Source organism: Podarcis filfolensis (assembly GCF_964270895.1).
Source record: "Podarcis filfolensis genome assembly, chromosome: 1".
Taxonomy (NCBI): domain Eukaryota; kingdom Metazoa; phylum Chordata; class Lepidosauria; order Squamata; family Lacertidae; genus Podarcis; species Podarcis filfolensis.
Genome location: NC_139604.1, coordinates 29,318,088 through 29,337,664, shown reverse-complemented (window position 1 = coordinate 29,337,664; position 19,577 = coordinate 29,318,088). Strand labels below are relative to the sequence as shown.

General features: G+C 37.9%; 1 protein-coding gene and 1 long non-coding RNA gene across 6 annotated transcripts in view; one reads left to right on the top strand and one right to left on the bottom strand.

Annotated features, from left to right (window-relative positions):
* The window catches only part of LOC310745362, a 409,990-nt gene that overhangs the window by 23,701 nt on the left and 366,712 nt on the right, over nt 1-19,577 (top strand). The gene's annotated exons all lie outside the window — the stretch shown is intronic.
* FIGN (fidgetin, microtubule severing factor) overlaps nt 1-19,577 on the bottom strand; it is a 126,245-nt gene that overhangs the window by 9,686 nt on the left and 96,982 nt on the right. Inside the window, exon 1 of one of the 3 annotated variants that reach the window (XM_083577238.1) lies at nt 4,990-5,412. The exons of the other annotated variants lie outside the window; for them this stretch is intronic. Within the exon in view, the coding sequence (XP_083433364.1) occupies nt 4,990-5,002 (13 nt within the window). The 5' untranslated portion in view covers nt 5,003-5,412. Of the gene's footprint in view, nt 1-4,989; nt 5,413-19,577 lie in introns of those variants that run through there. 3 annotated transcript variants of the gene reach the window in all.

The following is a 19,577-nucleotide window of genomic DNA, read 5'->3' as shown; positions in this document are numbered from 1 at the left end:
TATACATCCAACCTGCCTGTAAAGAAAAAAAAAAGATCACCAGTGGCACATTTTCTTGAAAAATATATACATGCCCCTCTCTGAAATATTCTCCTTACAGTGCAATCCTAACCATGTCTACTCAGAAGTAAGTAATAGTGAATTCAGTGTGGGATACTTTCACGTAACTGGGATTAGAATTGCAGTCTGATTAGTTGGGGGTGTGGGAGTATGTGGTTTAACCCAGCTGGATGTTTTAAAAGTGTAATTTGGTACATTTTTTGTATTCTGAGCATGGATTCAATGTTAAGTAACATGTTTCACACCACAAACACTCTATCTTCCCTCATCAGTTTCAGTTTTAAATTTTAACATTTTTTAAAACACACACACAGGGCGAGAGAGAGAGAAAAGAGAGAGAGAGAGACACGACACAGCTGACAGATCACATCTAGGATACCTTTCTTATTTGGTACTGAATACCTAGTTAGCACAGTATAATGCACCCTGCGCAGAACAATATGACACAGACATAGCAGGTCATTCCATAATCCAACTCTCATCTAAAGTGGTCCACGACAGTTTCAAATCTGCTTCGTGGAGTGCAGCAAAGCAATCTCCCAGGCAGCGCTCCGTTGCTTTCATCACACAAAGCCTACAACTCGGTATGAATTACAACTGGCTGCTCTCTGCCTCACAGTTCTGTTGTTGAGGCACTGGGAGGAAGGGTGGGGGGAGAAGAAAAGAGCAAAGCCCAAGCATCACTTGTCTGCCTGCCTTTTTCACTTGCTCTCCTTTTGCCTCCCTCCCTGTTCCAAACTCTCCCTTCCCCTCCCTGCCTCTAGGGTACATAGCAGGTGGAGTGAAACGAGAAAAGGAAGAATTAAGTGTAGTCTTCTTGCTAAAAGTTCAGCAAAAAAAGAAGTGCTGGCTGTAAACAATCAGAGAATACTTAAGTAACGCCGTGTGACCAATGCATTAGCACAATTAACCATGCCAGGGAGAGAGAGAGAGGAGAGATATTTCTTTAGTTGTAATTTGGTAAGCCATTCCAAATGGCAAATAGAGTTCACCAGCATTTAAAAAAAAGCTTCTTCCACTCTTACCTGTGTATTGCAGGCAGCATGAAGGCAAGCCTCAGCAATATCTTGCTCGTTTTACAAAAAGTGATTTTTATTTATTTTTTCCACCAACCTGTCTTGTACCCTTTGGCACAGATTCTCTGATAAGAAGGCTTAGAGTAAACGAAGCATTTGTGTCACGGGTTCTCTTATGAATTCTGCGGTCTATTTTTGACAGCCTGTACCCTCCTCATCTTGCTTTTCTTCTTCCCAAACCCCTTTAGCCCTCCTTTGCCTGACTCCAGAATCTTGACATGACCAGTTTAGCCCCGCTGAGCTAGACCTAACACAGCACACAGTTTGGTAACAGAATGGCATGTTTATTCCCTTCTGATTCCTTCTTCCTTGTTTGCACATCCGCTGCACCAGACACAGGAAGTTAATTAGCAGCATGATGCTGTGCTAATTGTGTTAATTTACAAGGTTTTAGTCAAAGAGAATCATGCCAGGGCTGGCACTGCTGTCAGGCTTCCAGCTTAATGATTAAGAAATACTGAAAACAAGGTGGGAAGAATTGCAGTAATTACACAATAAATTAATAGAGCAACAGGATTAATTTGTAAATATATTTTATTGCAGTTGTGCTCATTTGTATTGGGATTATTTAGGACAGAGTTTGTTATTAAAATTCACATAGGTTTTTGGGTTTTTTTGCTAACCCATGCTGTAATTTGATCTAAGAATTTCAAAAGAGCACTTGAGGTTTACCAGTTAGTATCTAAAATCATACTTTGCATAAGAATGTGTAAGATGTGCTCTAATTTAGTTTTATCTTGACAAAGATGTTGCTAACTGCCATACTTTCAACCCACATTTTCAAAATCAAATTTTAATTCATGACAGTTGGATGTTCACTTCTTCATTTTAAGATAAATCAGTAAACCTATAGTAAATATGAGGATTTAATTTCACCAAGAAAAACAGGCAATTAAATATGACAGCCATACAAAACAATTTAACTTAAATAAAATAAAATACCCACCTTTTAAAAATGTTTTATGTTTTTGATTTTGAGAGACTACAAAAACAGAGAAGGCTTCTGATTCCTTATGCATAAGCTAAAATATTTGAACAGATTAGTGCTTCAGTTGTTATGTATGGAGGGAAATATTTTTTTTAAGAACTTTAAAATTTATTCATCTGCAACCTGCCAAGCAAATGATACAAATGGTATGTAATCATGGGTATAATTTACATCTGCAAAGCTTAATTGGTAAAACATTAATTCTGGAGTTAACACAATGGCTGCAGTCTTCCATGCATTTGTGCACTTGCCCCATTGAGGGAAGATAATGTGAATGCAGAACACAAGTTACTACTAATAATATATGGCATTTATGTAGCGTTTTAGGGCATCCAAATTGCTTCACATGCATTAATTTCTTGCAGTTTTCATTACTGAGCTATGTTGTAGTAGTAATAACAATAGCAACAACAACAACAACTGTAATAACCATATTATTATTCCCATTTTGGGGCTGAGATAGTGGCTTACCTAATGAGTTCATGGCAGAGGTAAAATGTAAATTAGAGACTACCTGATGCAAACAGTATGCTGCACCAGATGCAGTGTGAGCACAAAATGCTATAAAGCAACTGTGTGGGGATGCATTGAAGCCACTTCCTCAAATGGATCAGTGCCCACTATATTCTTGTACTACTCTCAATGCATTGCTTATAAATGGTATCAGTGTTATGAACCTGAAACTTTTGAGAGTTTTGTGCACTTAGGCAGCGTAGGAGCAGCAATACAGAACACCACCACCCCTTAAAACGCATGCCAGATTGTACTGTCAAATATACAGTGGTACCTCCGGTTACAAACTCAATTCGTTCCGGAGGTCCGTTCTTAAGCCAAAACCATTCTTAACATGAGGTGTGCTTTCGCTAACGGGGCCTGCCGCTGCTGCTGCCTCACGACTTCTGCTCGCATCCCAGGGCAAAGTTCACAACAAGGGGCATCTACTTCTGGGTTAGGGGAGCTCGTTACCCGAAGCATTCGTAAGGAGGACAGTACGTGACACGAGGTTCCACTGTACTGCCTTCTGGTGCAATCTGAATTAGAACTTCTGTGCATTTGCACAGATGTATAGGCATAATCCGCATCTTATAGTAGTCACTGGTAAAAAAAAAAATCTCATTGATTTTAATGGAGCTACGCAATATTGTTTATCACACAGTAACTATGGGGTGGGGTTGGGGAACAGGGAAATGCAAAAGTTATTGTTTATTGTGGAAACACTCTAACAAAGTGAACATGCAAGCCTGTATTATGTTAAAATGTTTAGTATGACATATCAACTTTTAAAAAACTGATCTTGAAAAGCAATTAAGTTTTTTCTGTGTTTTCATTCCTCTGGTATAAATAATCACATGCATCAAAACTATTTATTTGGCATAATTACTAGTTAGCCCATTGGTTTCAGATTACTATCCTAGTTGTGAATCTGCTCACTGCACAATAATTGAAAGTTTATTTATTGGTGCATATTGAGTACCAGTACATTTAACACAGGCTGTAAAAGCAGCATTTCAGAATTACAACATGAATTTAAGGAAACAGAACTATCCTCACAACCTAAACGTAAGCATTTGTTCTACTGCATTACAATTATTAGTGTGATTTGTAAATTAAGAGTTAACTATAAAGCTATTATCCATAATAATATAGAGTGCACTACAGCTGCCTTATCAAGTTCAAAAATAAGAAATATTACTGGTTATGGTGTTTGTTTTGTTGGCCTCTATGAAGTTGTACTGGTCAGATATTTTGGCAAGCAGCAATATTCTTTAAAAATAAGAGACATCTGGCAATCCTTTTATTAGCATGGCAATTGGGTTTCGGATAGAAAAGGCAAGCTAAGCAAACCATACTAAGGAAAAATACTAAGAAAGAAAATTAAGGAAGTGTTATTATAAAGAGCAAAGATATGCAATTGTCCAAATCTGGACAAACAAAACATTCAACAACAGCTTTTCAGATATTATCAAATTAAAAAAAGATTCTAGGGATATGTGTGTGTGTGTGTGTGTGCAGACAATACTGTTGCAAATTCGTTTTTGACTGTTGCATACAGTATTTTGTAGTGTCCTGAACTGTTGTCTGGATTATGCTTAGACCAATCAGGTTTTTAAAAAAATATTTTACTCCCTTTAATTTTTTTTTGGGGGGGAGCTATTTCAAAATACTTCATGCTTTTCAAATATCATATACCATGTGCAAGCAACTTCATAATTCTCTCTCTTCCTCCCTCACTGTGTCAAAATTAACTGAAAGTAAGCGGGGGAGGGGGAATCACAGTTAAAGGCTGTCAAGGCTTAACACATCCCTACAGGACTTGTTTCAGAATCACAGCACATATGGGACCTAATCCTGCAAATGCAAACTGTCAGTTTTTCAGCTCCAAAATGACTGAACCTGTCCAGAATTTAATGTGAATCTAGAGAAAAAAGCACCTTGGTGATCATTCCGTTCAGTATGAGGCATAACAAGATAATATTTATTTTGTTGTTTTAAACTAATATAATACAACACACTACTACAAAAATATGTGCTATTTCTTAGTGTTTCTATTCAATTTACATGATTCAAGTGATTAGATTTGATAAGAACAGTTAACATCACTTAAAATATAGTACAATAGCCAAACAGAAAAATGCAGATATCAATCGTGTTTAAATGTAGAATGAAGGAGAGAAGGAAAATGGGAGGAGAAAATCAACCTGCATTTCTTCAACTGCATTTCATGCTGAGAGTGTTCAAACTTGTTTTGAACTGTACAAAGTATCTTGACTAGCTTTTCTGAATATGCCTTCAGAGCAAATCAAGGCAAAATAAAACAACTGCCTCTTTTCTGTGTTCTATACCCTGTTAAAGGACTCTGCTCACCTGTACATTCCATTCCTTTTAACTATGTATACAAGTGTTGCATTGAAAGAGCTGGCCCATTGAATTAAATGCAAACTAGTAAAGCTGTAAATAAGATACACATCCAACATCCATTAGAATACATGCTTTGTTCATGAACATACCTCACCAAAGCTTTGATGTCATCTCCAAGACCTAGAGTTACCTGACCTCTGATCTTTGGAAACAACACAAGCAAGTACAGTGGTACCTCGGGTTACAGATGCTTCAGGTTACAGATTCCACTAACCCAGAAATAGTACCTAGGGTTAAGAACTTTGCTTCAGGATGAGAACAGAAATCGCACGTCGGAAGCGGGAAGCCCCATTAGCTAAAGTGGTGCTTCAGGTTAAGAACGGACCTCTGGAATGAATTAAGTTTTTAACCTGAGGTACCACTGTACTAATTTCTGACAATGTGCTTCAGGTTAAATATCCACTAAAAAGTAGTCACTGGAAATAGTTGCTTCTCATGTGCGCTTTTGCATGTGATGTGGGACATGAAACATATGGGGTGGAATTCAGTGTAGTGCTATGGCAATAGCACTTGCCCGATGCACTTTCTGCTTGCCCGATGGAACAATCTCCCCTACTTTCCTTCTGTGTGCTGTTCTGGGCATTCTTCCAAAACTCTACAGCGGATTTGGGGGAGGAGAGGAGAAAAGCCCCACTGTACTACTGAGGGTCCTTTCACTCGCTTCCGCTAGTGGAATGGGTTAATTACATCTGGACAATCAAACTCGTAGACTTCAATATAATGAGGAAATGTGTAGAGCCATTGTTAGATGCAGATGCATATCTAACTGCACATCAACGCTTCTGTCTGGATTCAAGCCTATTTAGAAACTAGCAGATATTGCTCAGTTTTGGACCCATGTTTAACAAAATGGCACACTACACTGATGTAGCATTCATTTTGTTCTACTAGACAGCTGTACTCTTTCTGTTCTTCAAGTATTAGGAACTATTGAAAAGACTGTACATCTAGAATACTTACTGTAATAATTACTCTGAAGTGATTGAATGCAGACACCTGATTCTATATCAAAGGCGAACATCCATCAACTCAGATGAGGTCCCAGCGCTCAAAGATGTCAAGTACTCTTAAGTGTTAGGCTTCATTGAGTTGAAGATGCTCAAAACCTTTAAGAATCAGGTCCTTAACAGAGACAACTCTGGTTCATAATCCTGTGCTACCAGAAGACAGGGACCAAGTCTTGCATGTGATATTTCTCACTACAAGGTATATATACACCAAAGAGCAAAGAAAAAGTATATACTTTCCCCAAGGATTTGGCAGTTGAATGATTACCAACAAGAGTGCACTCACACTTGCAGTTTGAAACAACTATAGTTTTCTCCCACACTGACTTCTAGTGTAGCATAGTCGACTAGAAAATGAGTGATGGACTGGAAAGTTCCCTGGTTCTTATTTTAAATCAGTCATGAACTTGGTTGCCTTATGTCAATTTGTAACAGGTGGATAACAATACAAGTTTGATGAAAGGTTTACAGGACTAATGCAAGTGAAGCATTTTGAGCAATTTGAAAAAAATACTGTATAAATATGTAATCAGTACTAATACTGTTATTGTTAATACTGTGATGGGTAATGTTTATGCAGCCATGTCTGCTGTAAAATTTCCTTTGCCCATACAAGAGAAAATATAGTCATTATGTTATGTAAGTAGCCACGGCTGCCTTTGAAAAGAATATTCTATTAAGCTATTTGTCCTACCAAAAGGAGACCCATTGCTGCTGGCTCTTCCAGCACTTAAATAAATGCTAAAATTCTGTATGTCACATGGAAAGCTTATGAGCTGATGGGGAAATCCAGCAGTAATTTTAGTATTAAACTGTTAGTATTTGATCGTTTGGTCCAAGAAGGCATAATAGGCCACCTTGCTGATGCTAAGCTGGATTGGGCCTAGTCAGTGGCTGGATGGGTAACTACATGTCCCCAGCTGTGCATTCTGTGATGGAGGAAGGGAAGAATCTAAATGTATAATAATAATAATAATAATAATAATAATAATAATAATAATAATGAAACTAAGTCAAAATAGTGTCAAAATGCTGTGGCGACAGCAGTTGGTGAAGGATTAGCTCTGCTGTGGCATCTGCCCACTCCTCCCATTTTCAGTAAATTGTAGCAATGCTTGTTTTTGGAAAGCCAGGTGAACAATGCCCCGTCGGTGCCACCCTGTCAACCGCTACTGCACTGTGGATTTTTTAAACTGAAAATTGAAATAAACGCATCCCTCCTGAAGGTTAACCATTCTGGAATTTGCAATTTGAGTTTCCATCAAAGGTATTCATACATACCCACTGAAGATAAGGAGTCTAATCTAGACATGTGTGACTACATGGAACCTCAGTGGCTTTAAAATGGGCATGTTGCAGGCTTTATCCACTTCAACTTAGAAGGCCCTGTTTGCGAAGTACATGTGAAAGCAGACATATGTTTACTACAAGTAAATCTCTCCAATCTGAAAGGCACTTACTTGCATGAAAGTTTTTAGAATTGTAGACTTCACATATTGTTCCTTCCCGCTCTAACATATTTTAATATGAAATGCACACCTTATTAACATTAACTATAATGCTGTTCTTTATTTTGTGTGGTGTGTAAAGGGACAGCTTAGAACACTATACAATGCAGACCCTCCAAGTGTCCCTATTTTCCAGGGACACTCATGATTTAGAGAAGCCGTCCCAGTTTCTGATTTGATCCTGGAATGTCCCACTTTTCCTTAGGGTGTCCCTATTTTCATTTGAGAAATGTTGGAGGGTTTAGAGTTATCCAGCCCCCAAGGGAATCCTGTATAGGGAAGGTATTTTTTAAATGTTTAATGTTTTATTACATTTTTATATATGTTGGAAGCTGCCCAGAGTGGCTGGGGCAACCGAGTAAGATGAGTGGGGGTATAAATAGTAAAATTATCATTACGGTATGGGATGTCCCTATTGTCATTGGAGAAATGTTGGAGGGTATGTACAATGGTGTAATTTCACGAACACGTGCAGGACCGCATTCATGTAACTGGCTTCCTCCTTCTACCATGCTCTAACTTTACACAAGTTTTTCATATTAATATTCCCCCCCCATTTCCCTTAAAATATTCTTAATAATAGAATACATCTTCAACTCTGTAGCCCTTCTGAATGCCAAAGGACTGTAGTGCAGTGGTACAGCATCTACTTTGCATGCAGATGGTCACAGGTTCAATCCCTGGCATGTCGTGGAAGGGCTTGGGAATTTCCCTTATCTGAAACCCTAGATAACTGCAGCCAATCAGTACAGATAACACTGAGCTAGATGGACCAATGGTCTGATTCAGTATAAGGCATCTGTAATGGTTCTATGAAAGTTAACACTGAAATTTTAAAATTATTTTCCTCTCCGAACCAAATAGTTTAACTCGATACTGACTACAGGGAACACACATACAGTAGTATAATATCAAAGTGAACCAATTGGGAGCTTGTAACTAGTTGCAGAACAATTTTGAAACCTGTATACTCCACATCCCAATTATCTAATTTAAATACTGTCAAATGATTATTCCTTTTAAATCACACTTTCACACCTCACGACTGCCAATTACAATACAATTGCAGCAAATTACTCTCATCTCCATCCTCCAACCCCTTTCTTCTAATATACATGGCTGAAGTTCTAACAATCACAAAGGCAATTCTGCCTTAAACGTGTTTAGCACGTATTGTAGTAAGTCTCATACTGCAAAAAAATCTCTATCAAATGAAGAGAGAGATTGACATAAGAACAAAGTAAAATTTGAAACAAAGTAATTGTTGTCTTATTGTTGATTTGTCTTATTGTGAGCCAAAGTTACTGAGTTGGTATATATGGATACAGGCAGTTACTTATTAAAATGATAATTTTTATTTAAAGACGGCTATAGAAAAGGCAATGTAGTTCCCACCCAAATAAGTTCTACATGAATACAGTGGTTAAGTTGCTCATGTTTGCTACATGGAAAATTGTTGTGTGCATTTATACATTAGGGCCATTTAATATGTTTATTGAAAAGTTTTTTTGCCTTGGACATGGCCTCCTCATTTTCTCATAATCTAAACCTTTCAATTTATCCAGTATTTGTTATACATTGACCCGTGAGCCAAAAAATGGCACAGCCTGTACACTATTAAGCGCTTTTGTCCCATTGATTTTAATTGGAGTGTTAAACATGTGTTTAGCATTCTTCCATTGAAATCAATAAGAAGTGCTTAATTTTGGCTGATCATTCCCACATATAAGGCAAGCTGTAATAAATAGGATTAAAAAACAACAATGGCGTAGAGGCTAAAGACAATTAAAACCTCAAACAAAGTAATAATGTTTGGGGTACAATATCATTCAAGATAAACACTAATTTTAATATTCGTGTACCTAATCATACTGAAAGGAAATTATTCACAGTTCTGATCATTCCGTACGCCAGTGGTTTTCAACCAGTGTGCTGTGGCACCCTGGGGTCCTTTAATGATGGTTGGCGGGCCGTGGGCAACACTGGCCTCTCATCTCTCGTTCCTTCCCTCCCTCCTCTGATGCTCTCATCTTTGCCTCCCAAAAGCTTGCACAGTTCCCCAGGCGGATGGTGCCTCTGGGGCTGGCCAGAAGGTGCTTCCCAGGCCTATGTGGGGCAGTGTGAGGAGGGGCAGAGGAGGCAGCTCAGAGACCAGGGCAGGAGCTGCGGCTGCCGAGAGGACTCCCAAGGAAACAGGACAAGAGAGGAGGCTGAAGGAACACTCCACAAGGGAGGGTGTTTGAAAACAGGTGATATAACTGGGGTCCTGAGCCCCACAGAGGTGCTGCAGAAAGAATGTGGTTGGTTAAGGGAGCCATGAACCCAAGAAGGTTGAAAACCTCTGGCCTAGACTATCTCATGGTATCTTTGGTGGCCTAGATTGCCTTTCCCCAACTTCATTTGGTAGGACACCTATGACCATTGATGGATTGGGATAGTTTGACCACAGTTGTACATGCTTTCGTAACCTCATGGTTGGATTACTGTAATGTGCTCAATGTGGGACATGTGGGGTTGGACTGGATGCTGCAGCTGCTGCAGAACATGGTGGTTAGGTTGCTTGCAGAGTCCAACTACCACCTACACATTAAACCTTCTTTGTGGGATATGCCAGTCTGCCAGTCTGTGACCAAGCCAAGTTAAAGGTGTTAGTACTAACATATAAGGCTCTATACAGCCCAGGAATGGGTTATTTGTGAGACTGCCTTATCTCTTATATAGCCAGTAGATCCCTAAGGTCTGTGAGAAAGTTTCTCCTGCAAATTCCAAATATCTCAGAGCCTGCTGTTCAGTAACTCAGAAGAGGGCTTTTAGTGTAGCTGCCCATGTTCTGCAGAAGGGCATTCCTGTTGAGATATGACACACACCCACTTTCTGGAAACAATTGAAGACATTTTTGTTCTGGCAGGCTTTCCCAGCTGAATAATTGGATGTCTGTTTTTTATTGTTTTATTTTTGTTTTAAATGCATTGACTTTTTTTGGTTTGTTTTTAACTGGGTTTGTTTTTTTGCTGTTTTTATTGCACATCTCCTTGAGATGATTGTGTAGTAATAAATTAATGATAACAACAATAACAACATCTACTGGCGACAATGAACATTAGACTGATTTAAATCATTTCTGGAAAGCATTTTGTTAGCCTTGGATTCTACTTGCAAATGTCGACAGGTTTGTGTCATGACGCTTATTAATGACATTTGCAACTTGCCATGATAAATGTCAATATTTATGGGTAAATTATGGAAATGAGTATAAAAGTTGTTCTTTTACCAGACACTAAGAGCACTGTCCTATCCCCCTGAGCAATATAGCTGGTGAGGGTTATGAACTGCTGGTCTCTACCTGCAAAGAAGCATCACCACTAGAAACCCCTACTGTGCCTTGGTGACAAGCTACTGCTGGCAGAGTTCCCACTTGTGGCAGACAGCTAGTGGTGGGCTAGGAGCGGGACAGGATGCCATGCTGAAATGTTTCCTGGAAAAGGGCTGTTGCACCAGCCTAAAGCTAGTGCATAAAAACTGAAAACCTCCCTTGCGTTCTTGTCCTGGCTGCCGAAGCCAGCAGGGCTGCAGAAGCAGCAGCGGATCCACTTACTGCACCTCGCAGGCCACTCTTAGGATTGCAGTGCTTGGCTAAATGTATACTTAGCTGGGAGTATGTCCCAACTGAACTCAACGGGGCTTACTTCTGGAGTAGAAATGTATAGGACAACACTGTTAAATAAGAACAAGAACATTCAAGGCAACATTACCTTCTGCAGAAAATAAAATAAAAGATTCACAGCCTAGTTTACAACCTAGTTTATGAAGTTTCCTTGAGTGCATCTAGTGCAAGGATTATTTCTCTTCTATTATCTGATCTTCTATTATGGGAACTTCTCTCTCCCCCCCCCCCCCCATTTTTAACATTGATCTGAGAGTTGATGGATTTTATCACCTAAACCCCAAATATACATTGGGGCAATATGTTCATTAGGTCAACCAAAAACTCTCAAAATAAGAAGCAAGCTTTCAAGTTGCCCCAAACTTTTTTTCAGACCTGATGGTGAACAAAGTAGGGGGAGGGATTTGGCTGACCTTGAAGCTATGGAGTCTGCATTTAGTCACAGAGTTGAAGTAGAATGTGAGAGAAGGTAGCAGACATTATTAATGAAATTATATTATTATTATTATTATTATTATTTATTCTAGTTATTTCACTTTAGCAAATATTTGGACATTTTGATTTTTTTTATCAGAATATAAACAAAACAACATTAAAGAAGTTTCTGATATTTAACGTAACATGCACACACTCTCTGTGTACATAAATTGAACATATGACAGACAGAAAAACAAGGGGGAGGTGTGACTTACGGTAATATGCTTACACAGAATTAAACAGGACCACTAACAAGGGATCACAGGGGCTATGCATGTGCCAGGTCCTGACCCAGAAGGGACTCCAGAGTCTTAGCTTTCTTTCCTTTTTTAAAAAAGTAAGTCATCAGACATTTCTGAAGAAAGTTAGAGCATGAAATGCAGAGGCACTTTGAAGGCTTCTGTGCCATTGCTAAGGACGCTTAATCACTTAATCACTGTTGCTAGGCTATCAGAGGAAGAAATGCAGACCACTCCCACCTGGGTATCAGTGGGGTTGCCCTTTCAGAGGAGCAGAAAAAGCAGGAGTGGATCATTGTTGCTGACGCTGGATAGAGAAGGATGTTAGGGTGTGTTTGTTTAAACAATTTCCTTGGTGTCCAAATTATTTCATTCTCTGCCCAAGTGTGCTGCCTTTACAGAATAAAACAACTGGGTGGTTTCCATATGTTCTACTAAAAACCCTTGACATAAATTAGGCTTTCTTCCTGTCAAGGAAGGAAGGAAGGAAGGAAGGAAGGAAGGAAGGAAGGAAGGAAGGAAGGAAGGAAGGGCAATTGCAACCCCTGTTCTAGGTTTTCTATGTCCCCCACCCAGCCGTTACTGGTCTGCTTGCCATCATTGGGCTGTTATTTACCAGTACTGTATACAATAACCAGAAGCAAAAATATATAATGAATCAGCAAGCACCTTATGGCTGCAGGTAGACTGTACTTTACCACAAGAATGCTTTTCTGTTTATATGAGCTTTGCTGAGAGTTCTGAAAGTGCACATATTTGTTGCATATTGTGGATTTTACTCCCAGGAAATTATATCTGTGTGTATTGTTTTCCCTCTTTTATGTTCACAATTAGGTAGGCTGAGAGTTGGTAGTTCAGCCATCAAAGTTGTGAATCCACACATACTTAAGAGTCTTTTTTGCTTGTTGATTATTTCTCAGGTTTGGCTTGCTCTCTCTCTCTCTCTCTCTCTCTCTCTCTCTCTCTCTCTCTGTCTGTCTGTCTGTCTTTGTAAATATCAGGACTATGAAATGCTGCAGCTAAAAGAAGGGGGCTGCTGTGACTGATATTATATATTTGTATCTTTGTTTTCTACTCAGGAGCTCAAGGTTGTGCACACTATCCTCCCTGCCCCCACTTTTAGGATTAGCATTAGGATCCACCCTATTTCTGTAACTGTAATTTGTTTTTAACCTGTTTTTAATAAGGAATTTTATATTATTGTAACCCGACAAGGGATGTTATGGTAAAGGGTGAAGAAGAAATCAAGTCAGTCTAACATCCCTGTGAGGTATGTATGTATGTATGTATGTATGTATGTATACATACCCCGCCCATCTAGCTGGGTTTCCCCAGCCACTCTGGGCAGCCCCCAACACATTAACAACAACAACAACAACAACAACTTAATAATAATAACATAAACAGCACTTATTGAGAATAGATTATGGGGTGGGGCGGCAATCCACATATAACGTACCAGACCTAGGAAATCCTGTTTGCATCCCTGGAGTTAAGTCCACTGAGTTAAATTGGACTTATTTTTATGTAAAACTCTGCAAAGGATTACAACCAGAGATTTAATCTGGATAGTAATGAAGAAACACATAATTTCTATCTGAAGTAAATTTCTAAGATTTGACTGTTATTTTTTTCTCTTGGAGTTATTGCTCTTGCAAGCAAGCATGCACAGCTAAAGCACCCACAGCTATAGGTGAAACACAAAATACCTTGATTTTTAACAGCTAATTAGGGAGATGGGTTTGGAAATCTATTTAAGTCCTCCCTCCTGCAGTGTACTAGACACGCAAATTTCACATTTACGCATTAATAGCATTCTGTGACTCATAAAGACCACATACCACATGTTACAAACATTCTTGTTTGTCACCATCAACATTCTCATACTTACGTAAATAAAAGGGAGACATTTAAAGAGGGAAATAAATAAGGATAAATACTGGTATGAATATTGAATGACCACTGTTGATTCAGATCAATGGTGTGCTCAGCTTTAAGTGACAGTGAATCTTAATATTTTCTAATCAACGGGAGGATGCATTTTCCATGAATGCAAAAAGCAGATCAGATTGTTAGCCAACATTCTCCCTGATCCTATGCTAGATCTAGCATTCATTTAGCAGGAAGCTACTCTATTTGCTCATCCTGTATCTTCTCCCTAATAGGGGAGGGATACAAAAAATAAGCACACCCTCTACTGACAATTTATTTATTACAATTGGGAAAGCAGATATGCTCCTATTGCTCTGTTCACAGATCTGTGGAGTATAGCCAGTGCTTTTTTTCTAAAAAAATAAATAAAAATGTTTAGCGGTACTCGCATTTTGACTCAACCATATCACCATTTTATAGTTCAAATCGGGAAAAATAAATACAGCAAATGGACAAAAGTACAAAGATTCACAAAATGTTTAGGGGTATGCGTACCCCTGTGTCCCTCCAGAAAAAAAGCACTGGAGAAGGCTGTGCATTTTTGTATATATTTTTTTCTGAAGAGTATAGATATAAACACAGTCGCCATTAACCTTAGTCTTAAGGTTAAATCAGTAACATTTTTCATCTGTCAAATTGTGTTGCTTCAAGAAATAGCCTTCCTTCTTTAAAATAGCAAAACAAAATTATGAATGCCAATTGCCTACTTTTAATCCTTAAGATTCATCCTTTATGAACACGAAAATATGTATTTTACAGATACAGTTGGGTTAATCAAAGAGACCTCTCTGCACAGTCCTGTTCTTTTTAAGCATATGAAAGCAAAGATCAATTTTGGAAAGTTTGAAATAAATGGTCAATCTTGAACTAATACGGGTCACCATGCAGATTTAGTACCTTCATCTAAAATAAATGACATATTCCTCTCAATTTCCCATTCCTAATGCCATTGCATATCCCAGTTTAGCACCCACCTATCTAATCAAGTTATGCAGTTACTTTTATTGAGATCAGAGTACCTCTGTGCTAATAAGCTAAAGGAGAGTAAATGCATTATATGTATATTTAGAAGTAATCTAATACTATCCTTGGAGAGGAAATCCTTCTTAAGTTGACTGCAAAACATAGTCAGACTTTGCAAAAAGAAAAGAAAAGAAAAGAAAAGAAAAGAAAAGAAAAAAGAAGTTAGTTTATGCATTTTACTTACTTTGGTAATCTACACATTAATTTTTAATGCAATTGTACAAGCTGTTGCATTTCAGACTTGCGGGGCGGGGGAATCTATAGCCATGACTAGGTGACATGGTGCATTAATTCAATGTCCTTCACTCCCAGGACCTTTTTAGTTCAGCTTGAAGAAAATAACTTTGATCTGAATGCCGTGGAGGGAAAGAAAGCTACATATGAAATGAGTTTTGCTGGGTTTAGTGTTGTTTCTTATATACAAGACAACATATGACGATAAACTGCTTTAGCATGCTACTGACGTGGCTGAGGATTAACTGCAGACTACTCTTAGCAGCAACTGCAGTCTTACATATACATACACACAGAATTCCCAAACTACTGTCTCTTTTTCCATTGTCACACAGAAGTTGCACATAACACATCCCTTAAGAGTTTAGTCAGGAAAGAGGTAGCTTCTGATACTTGCTTCTGCTCATAGGAGCGTCAGTGGTCTCACACTTTCTTTGGTTTTGTACAAAAATGAAACACAATTTTCTTGATCATAAAATTGGTGTACCAGAGTTAGAAAATAAGTACATAATCTTGCAAATAAATGACTGGCTGGGGCAACCCAGTCAGATGGGTGGCACAACAACAACAACAACAACAACAACAACAACAACAACAACAACAACATGTGCTATTTACATCAAACATTCAGTGTTGCACCAACTAATCTGATGACAGGCCACAAACCTAATGTATGTAAGGGCAAAACACAGGCTAAAAATGGATTGATTCCCTTGACGTGGCTGTTTGCAAAGCCTGTCTCCTTTTCTTCTTGCAATGTATCCTCTCTCTACTGCAGAGAAACATGATTAGTGGCAAAACGATGACTAAACAAACTGAAACATTGGAACACCAGGGTAAGATTAACATTTTCTCTGCTTACACCTCTGAGTTATGTAGTCCATCAACAAGCTTCCTTCCTTGCTCATCCAATTAAAGGTCTTGAAATAAAATATTTAAAAATGTGAAATAGCTCATTATTTGAATGCTGAGGCATTAGGGCAAGTGTTGTGGCATTTTATTTATTTATTTCAACTGGAATGTTACTGTTTTGAGTTTTGAAATCTATAAAATGGCTGATTTTGCATATCACAGCAAACCATGGTTTATTATGATGGGAAGCCACAGTGAGCCTCAAATTTGTGTTGCCCCCTTCTCTCAGTGTGGAAGCTTTTACTTCTGTTTCAGATTAACTATATTTAGTTCAAACTTAGTAGAGACTGTTTTTAATCTTATGAAATCACTTGTTCCAACAAATTATTTAAGACTAATAACATGGTTCTGATAAAGCACAGTAATGCTAAACTGTGGTTAATCAAAAATAGAAATGAAAGCTTCTGATCACCTCACAGCTGTGCTGGACAATAAGTAGGCAGGGGGAGTATATATGGCGCAAGGCAACTTGTTCGCATCACAATAAACCCTGGCTTATTTTGACATCCAAATGCACATAGCCATTATGCTAGTAAAATAATAAAAAAGTGAAAATGGTTAACTCTAGTCAACAGTTCCTCCAACAACCCTATTTTTAAAAGGGAGCCACTGATAGTCTGTATAGGTTATTCATAATGCCCTTAAAAACTAACTTCTCCTGTGTGTTCCCTGTCCCCCAATTAATAGAAGCAAATTACATTTCACAGCAGGAGCTTTCTCTGGAGGAAGGCACAGAGTGAGTGACCGACTAAAATCTGGACTATCCCTTTGAAGGGGTGGGAAATTAAGACACTTGTAAGGTTTAAATAACCCAGCTCTACTTCAGAGAAAACTACATTTGTTTTCCAAAACTTAGCATTCATTTTTCCTTCCTCCCATTTTAGTAGCTCCAATATTCTCAAACCAAACGACAGAGATAATCAATGAATAATCATATCCAGAACTGTATATACTATGCTGATTGTATTAAAGCAAATCACTATCATAGTTTTGCTTATACGAATGATACACAATGATAAAACTGTCTAAATATGTCCTGCAAATTATAGCATTCAAGGTCGGCCAATTGCACTCTCAAAACTAGCAGATAAATAAATGCTAGTTGATCTGTCTATGAATGACCATTAAGCAATGTGAGCAAGCATTTCTAGCATTCTGCTATCTGATTTAATAACTTGCAGAAGTCATTATTAATAAAGGAGTATACATTTGACTTGCAAATACCATTTAATAAAATAGATAATCAAACCAAATTATTGCATTAACTCTGATATTTTTAACAAAGAAAAATGGCCTGAAAATTGATTTTCAATATAATAAACACATGAAGGGTTGCTTTGCTAATAGTAATACCTTCCTATTCACATTATTCTCTTCCCATGGGCATTATTTTCCTCTCATGGCAGGTAAGCATTATCTAAGTAAGGTTAGCCAATCAAAATTGCTTTAAGCATGTGTTAAACAGGACATGATGATGTTTATTATATAGTGCTATATGGCCTTTTAAGCCGTGAGTTGTAACATTTGATGCAGTAATAGTTGGTCTTTCATGCACTTACTATCTATACTGCAGCAAATTCAACTACATTAAACTCTCATTACTGTTTGCAATAGTCTTTTAATCTTTTTATCATGCTTTTCTCCCCAGTTTTACACAAAACAGTAGTATAAAAAGCATCCACAGATCTCAGACATCATAAAAACAAGGGCTTCTATTCACTTCACATAGATTCATTAAAATCTTGCCACAGCAGCTAAACAGCAGCAGTGACAGCTAATCACTTAAGGACTTATACATTAACCAATCTCCCCCCCCCCAACCCCGCCTCCCCACCCTATTTTCGGTAATAATGTTCAAGGCATGATTTAATAGAGAGACAGTCATTAAATACAGTTAACACATTTTACACCCAAGTTAAGCTTAGAAGTGAATGAATATTCACTTAAACATTATAATCAGCTTGGGCATTTTAAAATAATTTGCAAGAATGCTGGTTTTAAAAGTTGAATGCTTCCAATTGCCTTGGTAATCAGAAAACCTTAATAGCTGGATAAAAGATTTGCAGACAAAACAATTGAGATGTGGAGTATGCTAATTAGAGGAATACATAAATTTTACAAATCATTTTAAGAGCAAAGAGCTATTATTTCATTTAGACCTTTACTTTGAAATAAAAGATGCAGAAGAATGCTTTTAGGAACCTTATACACAAACAAGCATGTGTATGGAGGAGGCATTGCAGATTTCAAGCAAACAGCATTATATACATGTTTCTGTCCCTCTTGTTTCCAGTGTCAGTTGGACAGCTTCTTAGACAATTTTCTATTCATTACTGAACTGTGGAAAAGAAACACAGAGGTAGCATTTTCTTTTTAAACCATGTAATGTCTTATAGCCAGATTCCAAAGCCTCAAGGAAAAGAGGTTTTTTTTCTCTGCCTGCTAGACAAGCTGTCGTAATTGAAATGAAGTCTAATCAGACTCATTACTGTTTTCAGCAATTTGCACCACCAAAGATGCTTATTAGGTAACAGTGTTTAATAAACCGCTCTTTAGAAAACTACCAGTAATGAGCTCTTAACAGCCAATCTTTAGCAGGAATGTAATGTGAAAAGTGTTCCTAGCACTGAATAGATTTTCACATTTAGTAGTGTCATAATTAAGCTCGAGGAATTGGTGGCTGCAATGTTAGATTTACTGCAAGATAATCTACAATCTCTGCCCACCCCGCAAGTATATTTGAGAACACAATCTTTATATTTAAGCAAAATTACAGTTAATGTTTCCCCTGCAATTTTTAGAAGTATGTCAAGCTTTCCTAGAGCATGATAAACAGCATTCACTCAAAGGATTAAGGGTGGGGGGGAGAATGAGAAAAGGCATTCAGAAGGCAAGTTTGAGACATTCAGGTTTCACACATGTATTTCTTAATATTTATTTACATTTAAACCAGCTCTGCATAGCCCTGTTACATGCTGAAAAGAAAACCCAGAAATACAAATAATTAAGAAATAGTCATGCCATTGTACTGAATGAATAAAACTTAAAATTTACTTAAAATTTTAATTAACTGAGCAATACCTCAAGTGCTATCAACCTCTAGCGGTTATTAAGCACCTAATAGCCACACTTGTAATACTTCAAAAGTAACATGCCAGCATATATTATTCATAAAAATATAGCTATTAGTGAGATGGAGGGTTTTTAATCACCAGAAACGCCATGCAGACACAATGCTAAGCCCATAGGAGAAAAAAAAGCTTAAAAAGAGAGAGAATGACTGTGTTTGGCTAATTAGAAACAAGAGAAGGGATCCCAAACAAGATCCAGTACTTTCATTTATCTGTTTGGATGCAATGCTAACCCACAGTTTTGTATTATTAAAATGACCCTAAGTGAACTTTGATCCCCTTTCCTCTCACAGAGCAATGAGAAGTTTGGAAGCTTTCACTTCTGTTTTTGATTAACCATAGATTGCTGCACTGTCCAAACCTAACAAACTGTGGTTAATCTAAAGTGGAAGTTTCTGATCATACGG